We start from the raw sequence: 11,662 nt of genomic DNA, 5'->3' as shown, positions 1-11,662 counted from the left end.
CTCTCAATAACATAGACAATCTATTCTGGCAGGGAGGCACCTTGGCGACTTCCAACGTAAACCATTTCAATTGCGCTTAATCTCCCCGGTTCGCTGCTTTCTTAAGCTGAGACTGAGCTCTGTTTCGTTGTAAATACCCAACATCTGTGCATTTAACAGTGCATACGTTGTCTGGAGCCTGCATGTTTTCCAGTACATCAGTCAAAAAGTGGCTTCATGATATATATAAAGCTCGTTGGAGAAAGTGATTTGTTTAACATCTTTGAGTCAGGTGAATCACTACCCAGTCCACAGTGAATAGAATCTGCACAGGTTTAGCGTCTCTCCTGTCAGTCTTTTGCTGTTTGAAACAGTCTAGTGCTTGCTGTAAAAACACATTTGTCCTTGGTAAAAACATCTTTGAATGACTCTCTGGTGGGTTGTGTCAATCCTCCCACTCAGACAAAAATATCCCAGTGCTGTTAAAACGGCTGTCGTCTTAGACAATCCTTACTGGAGGTGAATGAAGCCATGATGCATGAATTTCTGGGCCAGGAAGAAGTCTTTTACAGCAGCTGAGAGACATGCAGAGAGGAGGAGAGAGTGAGAAAAGGCCTCCATTCATCGTGCTCTGGCTGTGTTTTAGTAGATATGGCACGACTGTATAAGATCCTGCGAGTTGTGTCTTCACAGAGGCCTGTCAGCAAACATGCCGCCAGTGTCTGCTTGCAGGCCTGTTTGTCTCTGAGGCCACGATCTGCACGCATCACTCAAAGTGAAGTTCCTCCATTCAACAGGACGGAGGGCGAAAGACTGATTGAACAAGCCGCTTTTGTCCGCCTGGGATACTGGATTTAAAACTGTTAAAAGAGTCTATTATTTAGTGGTCCTTGGCATTTTATAATAAAACATGGGCAAGCAACTAAAATAAATAAACTTTTGCTTTTCTGGCATTTTTTGAAGATTAAACTGATGTCTGTGGTTATCATTAAAAAAGGAATGAGGACTAATCAGGAAGAATTGTTATAATAATAAACTCCTCTCTCCTCACCATCTTTATTGCATTAAATCAAACATACCAACAGAATATAATAAGGTTTTCAATGGTTTAGCAATATGAACAGTTTTACATTACAGTTTTCCACATTTTTCATTCACTCAGTTATACACAAGCACACATTCGTACACATACTCCAACATATATCCTTACTCTTTAACATTAAATGAGATATTTGCAATTTGCTAATGTGACCACAAAGTGGTTAAAGGATAAATCAGGTGATACTCTGTATTTTTCTTGTTATCAGTACAAACTGTGAAACTAGCAATGAATTTATTCTACTAACACATGCTGTCTGTGTATGAAAAACCTAGTGCATCTTATTCCTGTGTGCCTTAGAGCTTCAATGGTGTCCATAACACTATTTCACTGGTTTAAATGTTCCTATCACTGCAGTTTATTTTGAGTTACACATACTGTAACATAAATACTTGCACATCCAAATGCACTATATGCTCCTGTTTGAGTAACATTTGCAAAAAAAATTAAAGTGCCCAGCTGTTTTAAAGAATGTTTAACAGATTTGTGAACTGTTTTCTTTATTAGAATCATGTCTTCAGTGGGAACTAATAAGCTCGAGAGCCACAGACCAGGTAAAGAAGTATTGAGAGATAGACTCACACATTGTTGGTTTTGGACTTTTCATGAAATTTGGTGACAATAACAAAAAATATAGAATATCTAATCCTACAGTAAATAAAACTGTAAAAACTAATGATGTGCACATAACAATAACACAAAGCAGAAAAAACAAGACAACAAGTGGCAACAAAACACACATTTCAAGCAATAAACCAGCATTCAAGAAATAAATGTATATAAACACAGTACTTTGTATTATTAATATTTTTGCTATTAATCATTTGTAGAAATACACAATCAAGTAAATCTCATGATCTCACCAGTTCAATGTACAAAATTGGTGTAAACGTATGCACAGACTTCCAGTCAATGCAACACAAGACTAAGTAGCACACAGTTGTGATTAAACACTTTAGCAATTGCACCTTTTGTTAGTCATAGAATTGATGTTGCGTTACAGTACAGGGAGAGATGTTTGCTGTAGATAGTTCTTGAAAGGGAAGATTTCAACCCCTGAAAAAGGAAAGAAAAGGAAATATGAAACAGGATATAGCATCTCTCAGCTGTACTGTTTTTTCCATCCTCTATATAACCTATTCATTTTCAGTTTATCTAGATGTATTATTATAAATGTTTAAAATAAAAATCCACCACGTTTAACAGAGACACTCGTACCTCGTTACTCGACAGTTCCGTGTCTGAACGTAGATTCCCGTGTATATGATATCACATCTCACTATGTTGTTGGTGAAGTCTGACTCCAGGACGTGGAAATTGGGATTGACAGTAACCTAAAAAAACAAAAACAAATATAAATAAAAATAGTCTGAGCAGCTCTGCAGGCAGGATAGTGAAATATAACTCCCATGTTGGGAAAGAGCAGATGATATAAAGTTAATATGACACGTGTTACCTTCAAGATGTAGTTTCCTGGAGGTACATCAGTGATGTCAATCCACTGACAGTCGATGTTGGCAGCGTAGATGTCATGGCATCCTGGGCTCAATCCCTGAGAACACAACCCAACCCCCCCCCAACCCAGAGTGGTTTAAAGCTTTCACTCAGGCTCTTCAGACGACTTTGACTACTATTTTCCTACAAGTGCTGCAAATGAAGCAGATTTGAGTTTTAGTTATACAAACAGCTCTTTGGAAGCAAAGCTGTTACGAGAAACCGGCATGAAGCAGTGCAAAGCCAGAATCACAGAGCCCAGACAACAGATATAATAAATATCCTCATGTCCTCAGGATGTTTTTCTTTATTGGCATTCACTGGAGTTTTGGTATAAAAACATTTCTCAGAAGTGGATCTGGAGGATTTGCAAAAAACTCCAAAACAACTCACCCTTGCTAAATACATGATGTATTGTTTGACTAAATAAAATAAAATAATATCTTAGACCGATACAACACACTAAATAGGAGAGATGCTAATCTCTATCTTCTCACATTTGACACTTCTGTTCACCAGACCTGAAGACTGACTGACTAACTCCAGCCCGGATAACAGTTCTATATGTGCATCTCTTTATAGTTCATATATTACGACTTATAACATTTGGCAGGTGCACCTCAACAAACCAAGACATTGCTCTTCTATTAAAAAGAATACAAACCAAATCAAAGATGGCGAAGGATTGCTTTTGTAGCCATTCGGAGTGAGCCATGTTTTTTTGTGTTTTTTTCTCTTTTTCACCATATAAAGCTGCTCCTATCTGGTAAATTTCCTCCTGTAATGTATGTTTTAAACTGCTGAGTGAGGACTATGATACCATATGGATGATGATCCAGGATCAAGGAAAGATACCCCACTTGTAAATACTAAACTTGGGAAGACCTTAAAAGTTGTTTCCCAGCTGTAACTTTTAACTTTTTAACTTTTCCTTGGAAACCAAAGTGGGTGTATTATATTCCCCCATTGATGCATTTGATTACAATGGTTCCACTCAAAACTGGTGGAAAAGTGGGCTGGTTTGTTAGATAACACCAACGTCCCATGAATCTTGAACCAAAAACACTATGAAAGTGTTTTTCCACCAAACTAACTCTCTATGTTTTGTTTGCAGCAGGGAACCAATTTTTCAGCTTCCAATTTATTTTTGTCCGAAAAGCTCTGAACGGTTCAAAACTAGGTGTGGGAACTGGAACAGAGCCGGTTCACTGTTGGTGGAAAAGGCCTATGAGTGATTTCAAACTTTTAGATGTCTGTGGTTGTTTCTTGTTCTTTACAGACTGTGTAAGTTTATATTACCTGTGTATGAGACGTACAGGCGTAGCGCCGCCTGAATCCGTTGTCACAGCCCGTGTCCTCCAGGCAGAAACTGGCCTTGTGTCCCTCGGCCACTTTTCTTCCAGTGACGACATCCAGCAGGTCGTAGTTACTGAAGGCGTCCATGCTGTGGTAGTGTCTGAGGATGTAGAACATAATAGAATAGAAAATAATAAAAGCCTCTTACATGTGGCATGACTCAAACAGGGTTCAGGAAGGCCCTTTAAAGACCTTTAATACCTTCTTTAATGAATTTTTAGGGTGTGGTGTTTTTTTTGTCATATCAGAGCTGAATGGAGTTGTGCTAATAACAACATTTGAAGGATGTGAGGTCATTTCACTTGTAGCCTGAGTTAACTCACTGGTGACAGCTGTGCCAGTCCCACTGATATCTCGGCTTGACAGGCAGGAAGTCGGTGGTGCCTTGGTTCTTCACTTTCTGGGGGAACCGCAGGAGGACTCTGAAGTCGATGTCTCTCACGGTGGGTCCATAAGCCGACCTTGGATGGATTACAGGGGAAACAGGCCTAAGCTCCTGGGGCTAGTGTTCTTAAAAGTAACGGAGTGCAAAGGGTTTGTTCCATTGTGCTTAATGCTTTTGGGAAAACCAACCCAGAACATTTATGTCTTGGCAGGACATCATGTTGGAGAATCACTGCTCCATAATAAGATCAAACAGTTTTTGTAACTCTATCAACAGAACAGTTATCCTGACACACTGAAAAGTTAGGCAGACATAATTGAAAGTTATCCTAAAACAACCAGAATCTGTGTTAAAACAAGTCAAATTAACCTTCAATAAGCAGTAAAAACAAAGGAAATACCTGTGTGTGTGTGGGTGTGTGTGAGTGTATGTCTGCTTCAGTGTCTACATGCTGAAGAATTGAATCACTTTTGGCACCGCAGATTACCTGGCCAGACAGTTCTCCTCAGCAGCACAGCGGAGCGCATACATCTGCATGCGCTGGATATAAGCACCTGCTTGGATGGCATATGGGTCGGGCACAAGGTCTGGCAGTCCTGAAAGAGGAGATTAAAGGAACAACCCAAGTTTTTTGTTGTTGTAATTCATAGATCTTAATGTTGCCTGTCCATTCATGCTAAGAATAAATCACTGAAATAGATGGTGTGTACGTTGGAAAAAAGACCAGCTGATTGTGTTTGTTGGCATAATTCAAAGTGTTTCACATTCCAGAGCTGACAGTCTGGGATCCAAAACCCAAATAGGATTTTTCCCTTCTTTTCATTCAGTTTTTCCCTCTAGGTGAGTGAGACCTGAGGCTTTAAACTACTCCCAAAACCAACTGATATAAAAAAAATTTCATTGTAATGGATGATTATTTAGACTGAGTCGGTTTTATCCAAATTGATGCACCCAATGGACCATCATGTTGGTCTAAGATCATTTAAATCCATTTCCAATTAAGAAGGCTAAGCTCATTTCATGTGATTAACGTACCATTTTGGAAATATCTTGTTCCATATCCTGTGCCAGGTGGACGGCGCGTGCGGGCCGCTGACCTCCCTCTTGTGGGATACGAGTTGTAGAAAACAGAATTCCTGTGGTTTTTAAGCGGATTTCGAGGGTCGTCGTTAACCATGTCCTCTCCATTACCGGTTGCCTCGCTTGGAACTTCCTCACTAGGTGCAGGGAATGGAGCAGGAACCTCAGATTCCCTGTCCAGAGTTGTGGGATTCGCTGGGATGGAGTGATCCGTCTGCGCGGGTTGCCTGGAGACGGACATCGCCTCTGGCACCGCGCGTAACTGCTGGTATTGCGCACCGGTCCCTGGTTCTCCTCCTCTGGTGTGCTGTGCAGTAGCATCCACTCTGACACCTCCTCTTCTGCCTGAAAAATCTGTAAAACTCCCCGGTGCAGAGGCGTTGATAGTGTTGGTGTGTTCAGAACTAAAGCGTTGCGCGCCTGGATAACCTGAAACTCCTACTCCGTGAGGACGCTCAGGCTGCTGTCTGGTCCCGGACGCACGACTGTTAAACGACGCATATTGTCTAACAGCGTGTCCTGGCTCAATAGACCCAGGCTCTACACCGTGATCAGTCCTTAACTGCCTGGAGTCAACCTGTCCGGGTCTCATAAGCGTCGCTCCTCTGTGCGCTCCAGGCATTTGGCTCCTGGTGCCATCCCTCCGGCTGCTCACAAAAACCCTCGACTGGCTTCTGGACCGAACCGGAGCCTGGTACTCTAATCCAGTGCTCATTAAACTATAAACCTGCCCGTTGTTCTCCCATTGAATACGGTGCCGCCAGGGACCAGCTGTGCGCTGCTGCTGTCCAAAGATGAGGGGAAATAGTCCTTGGAAAAAGTATAAAAATAAAAGTGACCATTTTGCCATGGCAGTAAAGCTAGAAAAAAAAGAATGAATCCGTAAATCAATAAAAGATCAGATTATTAGATAAATTACTCGCACAGATGTTGCTTTGTGGGAAGTGGATGAAAAGCAGGAGTGCGCACTTAGTTCCAGCTCTTACACAGAACCACATATCAGTTCCCAGGAGGTCTGACAAGTGGAGAGGAGAGGAGGGCTGGAGCCTTTTTTTTCCCTGGTCATTTATCGAATTCAGCCCAGTCATTTACGCAAAGTCAAACTTTCTAGCAAGACAATTTAACCCATGCCTTGCCGTAGTTAAGTTATGTTACACAACAACGTTTGCTTTGTAAACTTTACGCACGGGTGTGACCTGCAGTCTACAACCAGTCCGCTCAGTAGAGGAAAAGCAGAAGCACATTATCTGTTGAAAAAAGTACGTTTTTGATTTCAATTACACAACAGTCTTCAGCTGAAAATATAAACATAGACCTACTGTTTGGTGAGAATTGATTCGCCTATTAAAATGCCATTAGATAACATAAATATTCTAAATATTTCGTTTATTTCAGGGTAATTCAAATACGACATACTGTTATTAATAACAGATATCAGATGGTCGACTAACATTGTGCAATAACTTCAGATTGGCCGCACTACTTCATGTCCGCATGTGGCACTACCGGTCCGCCACACGGCGGCAGGCTGCATCTGTGTGTTACAGTCCTGCAAACACTGTTGCTCTTCAGGAACATTTTATCCCTCCTGGGAGAATCTAGGTCCTCAAAACTATTTTACTGTTGATCCTTCCTGAATTACTTCTGAACACGTGTTGTTTTGTTTTCAAACGGTCCAAATACATTGTCAGCTTTTCAATATATTGTCACTTTTGGCTAAATTCCATATTCACAGCAGCACATTTTGTAAGGTTAAGCCCTGTTTTAAGATTTTATTAAAACATTAGACCCAACATGCAAACAATTATTTTACCTGACAAAAGCAGTTCAACCTATAAATGTATGTCATATCTTTAACATCCTTTATTATTATTTTGTTTCTTAAATTCATAAACTAACCTAATTTTAATGCATTATCATTATTACATGACTGAAAATGCTCTCCCACAGTTACAAAACATAAGCTAGGCTTTTTTTTAGGCTCACTTGTCACGTCCATCTAGAGCTCCATCAATAGGTATTGGCTGCGCAGGCGCAACTTGGGTTCAAAGTTCAACAGACTTCAAAACGTTGTCGCTACGTGTCAAAAGCACCGTGCAGTCTTTCATGTGTTGCAATGAAGGTACAAAACACAATAAGACAAACGTGATTCGCCCTGATTAGATGACCTGATAATGATCATTACATCACATTTTTTGCTCAATATGTCACACACTGTTATTACTGATTAACATTACATCTAAGTTTAACTAAATATGAGGGTTTTATTTGTAGAGGTTCTTGGAAATGAGATGAACTGTGCATAAGAAGCAAAGGTGGAAGAGCTGTTCAGATCTTTTACTTAAAGCAGAAACAAAGAACCGACCAAATCCGATCCAGTGGCAGGCATTAAGAACAACTATATAGAAACAGCTTCTCTCTGATGGTGTCTGTTTATGTCAGAGGCATCAGTATTAAATAAACTGAGACTGCTTTACAATTAGTTAAAAACTCCTTGTAGTAGGATGAAGTTAAAGTAGCAGACATAATACCACAGTGTAGAAATACCAATAAGTATAAACACCAACATATACTTGAAGTACAAAAAATGTACTCATCGTACAAAATGGCTCAATTACTGATGCAATGATGTGTAAAGCTCACTAATGTTGCAGCTGGTCAAGTTGCAGCTAATTTTACACTACTCTATATACTGCTGTCTTAATAGGCTATAATATGAACTATTAAAGTTGATTTCTATTTTGCATTAATCATCTGAATCTGCAAAGTAGTAACTAAAGTGGTGAAATAACTGTAGTGAATAAAAAAGTAATGGAGTAAAAGTATAAAGTAGCATAACATGGAAATACAAGTACAAGCACTTTAAAGACAAACTAAGCCCATAAAGTTATAGCAGTTTACACTGAAAGGAGAACACTAACATCAAGTAGTCTGTTTTTTGTATGTGTTAACTTGTTATTTGTATCAGTGTGACAATGGATGTATTGAAAGAGAAAGGAGGCCCACTGAAGCTGAATATGTATGGAGGTATTTGTGCTACACCCCTGCCATTAAGTGCAATAATCAAACTCTTTCATGTGCAGCCTGTTGCCTTTTTAACTCTGTTGCTCAAACTGGTTTTTACATATAACTAAAGCCTATAGATCAATACTATATATTTTTTTACAGGTAAGGTTGTTTAATATGGGTCACAAATAGGGTAAAATACACACACTGGTCCACAGAGGAGTCTTGCAGACTTCAGTATTTGTCACCTCTTAGATGAAGTGCCAAATAGGGCATCAGAATGGCAAGCCTGCATGCTTTTCTATTCTTAGTGAAAGAAACCTTCCCCTGTTCCAAAGTCCAGCCCCCCGCCCAGCTCTCCGCTGCAGTCTAGATTTTATAAGAGCCGCAGATCCAAGGCACTGGTTTGGCACAAGACTTCCCGAGCAGGACATGTAACCCACAAAATTTAGCCAGTAAGTATTAACGTTGAATTGAGTCTTTCTTGTGTGTCTGACCTGAAAGTAAACAAATCACAACAAATGTTGCCACAAAAAAAAATAATATTTACTGTAAATTAGGAGTGCTTGGAAATAAAATAAACAGTTTCTGGTTGTTTTCTTGGTACACCTACAGCAGCAGCAGCAGCAGCAGCAGCAGATCTTTCCCCGTGTGAAAGACTAATTCTTTTACGCTTTGAATATATCTTATCCCATGAATCTAGGTATCCAGGGCTGCTCACAGCTTTGCTTCTTGCGAGATTTAACGAAGATGATGGTCTTAAAATGGTTTTACCACAAGAAAACTTCCCCACAAGGAATATACCTGTTGTCTTCCCCTGAGGCCTCACACTGCCAGAATGAGGAGTTTACAACTAAATGATAGATCCAGAGGGTTTACCACAGATCATGGGGAGACAGTACAGGTGAGCTGCTGAAAAAATGTTTGAACAAAAATGAAAATTACTACACTCTGTTGTGGGACACTCTCCCGTTTTGTGGACATACATGGTTCCCCCTGTAAGCCAAATTTGTGTTTATTCTAAAGTCTAACCTATGTTAAAATAGAAATGTCTATTAAATGATGGATTATGCGTTATTTGACAACTGCAGGGCTGCAGATCATCAGGTTTCTTGTGACACATGTATTGCTTATCGTTGATTAACCTTTGCCAAAATCAGCGTGGTCAGCGCTCCTCACGTTTCAGCTTTGAGCAGCAAGCTGCTGTATCAACCTCCTCGTTTTGGTCAATCTACACGTGACGAATAAGTGTTGAAAGCAACTTATATGTGAGCTATTAAAAACTGTCTTTAAAGCAGTTTTAACCAGCTGACCCTTAACCCAAACTTAAATGTTAATACCTTCTGATGTTAAGGGTTTATCTTGGCCTTTAAGCTTCACTGTTTAATATAAGTGATTACTTCACTTTTTGGATAAACTTTTTTTTTTATCCCTAAAAGATCCCTGAAGATCAAAAATCTGCACAGTTACAATAAAGGAGGACAACAAATATAAAGTATCTACAAGAGTAATTTTAAGTATTTTGTCTTGTGGATAGGCTAAACTTATATGTAGGTTAAGTATGTATACACTGATTCTGTGCATTTCATTTGTCCAATCTACATCAGAGGTATTTTATTTATTTATGTTCATTATGCTCATTTTAATGAATTCATTTTACACTATTTACTAGACTGTATCAGCTTTATTTATTTATTTATTTATCAGTGACAGCACACATTAAATAAAGCCAATGTGATGTAAATTAGTCAGATTTATCCAAAAGGCTCAGTCCCTGGGCATGGTTACATTATGCAATAAAAAACAGCAGCTAAAACAAATATAATAAAATGATGAATACAAAAATTATATCATTGGATGTTTGACTACAGTTAGAAGTACTATTTTATTGAAAAAAAAGTCGGGAAATATCATGAAAGTAAAGTAACTTTGGTGTTGACAAAAAAATATTCAACATAAGAAAAAAGAACACCCTCGAGGAACCGTTGCCACATTTACAAAAGCAAAATACATAAATAAATGATGGAACAAGCAAGAAAAACAACATGATTTATCTGATAAATTAATGTTAATGATTAGTAAGAGGCTGTCAGGTGTTGTTAAACTGGGTATTGAAGGTCAATTCATTAATCCCCTTCATCCAGTGCTGAAGAATATGTTTTTTTGCTGTAAGAGAAGAGGTAGAAGCTGCTGTTGTGTCTTTGCCCCTCAGTAAGTGGTGAGTTAGAACCACATGTCATTGATTTCTCTGTTGTGGGTTTAAGGTCACTGAAAACTCAGGATCAGGTGCCTGTTACCTAATCACCTACTTTGTGAAATCAATAATAAACCCAAGTCTCTTGTTTTAGCATTTATAAGCAGTATATTTAATGAATGGTTTATAAACACACTATAATGAAGTTGTAAGCACATATAAGTGTTTATTCATGTATTAACAAGTATAACTTCTCTCCATAAGTGGAGGCTGCTGTTATTACAACAAACATAATGTGTGACAATATTATAAAACATTACCTAATCTGAGAAATTATCGTTTCTAACAAATCCCGTCCTTATAAATGCTAAAACAACATCATAATCCGTTATAAACCATTCATGAAATGTTTATATACAGCTTATAAATGCTAAAAGTCAAGTGCTACCCAAAAATTAATTCAGTTGCTCACATATGTTTAGTCACAGTGAGGCAGCCATAAATATCATTCATTCAGTGGAATAACCACAACTGTTCACATGCGTCAGGGGTCCTCACTCACTCATACAAGGGGGGGCGTCTGTACAGCATGTGACAGTCACTCATCTCCTGTGTCCCTGCCTCTCAACCCAAATATGGACACCCCTGCTGTACTTTTGGGGTTGCCATGGGTCGCGGCAGGTGACGTGGGAACACATGCCACCCCACAAGGTTCTCACCTTACCCACCCCCGTGGTGGTGGGTGGGGACTGGCCCCTGAGTCAGACCAGGCTGTGGAGCGTAGAGTGGGTGTGTAGGTCAGTAATTGGCTGTGCGCTCGTTAAATATATTCCCCTGACACTCCAGGCCCTTAGCCTAAATATAAACTGACAGACCAGACACCCTGTGCTCCAGGCCAACTGCTGGCATGTAAAGACTCCCAGAAACGCATCACAAGACCCTGAACCCCACTCCCCAACACACCCGCTGTGGCACTGCCAGGTCGTGGGACAGAGCTGGTCGGTGCACAGTGTGAGGCAATCTATATGAAGGAGACATTCAGAAAAAGACTATGTGACACTGAAGACAT

General features: G+C 39.7%; 1 protein-coding gene across 1 annotated transcript; it reads right to left on the bottom strand.

Annotated features, from left to right (window-relative positions):
* Nucleotides 1–1,015: 1,015 nt before the first annotated feature.
* On the bottom strand, nt 1,016–6,366 carry LOC118334299 (protein-lysine 6-oxidase-like). Its single transcript, XM_035670145.1, has 7 exons — nt 5,349–6,366; nt 4,801–4,909; nt 4,252–4,389; nt 3,872–4,028; nt 2,535–2,630; nt 2,297–2,412; nt 1,016–2,134 (listed from the first exon to the last, which is right to left on the bottom strand). Exons 1-7 carry the CDS (start codon nt 6,241–6,243, stop codon nt 2,128–2,130), a joined length of 1,518 nt encoding a protein of 505 aa, XP_035526038.1. The 5' UTR covers nt 6,244–6,366; the 3' UTR covers nt 1,016–2,127.
* Nucleotides 6,367–11,662: the final 5,296 nt, after the last annotated feature.

Source organism: Morone saxatilis, unplaced genomic scaffold (assembly GCF_004916995.1).
Source record: "Morone saxatilis isolate NCDOM2014 unplaced genomic scaffold, NCSU_SB_2.0 Contig23, whole genome shotgun sequence".
NCBI lineage: Eukaryota > Metazoa > Chordata > Actinopteri > Moronidae > Morone > Morone saxatilis.
Note: the sequence above shows the minus strand (reverse complement) of the source record. Positions and strands in the feature narration are given on the sequence as shown.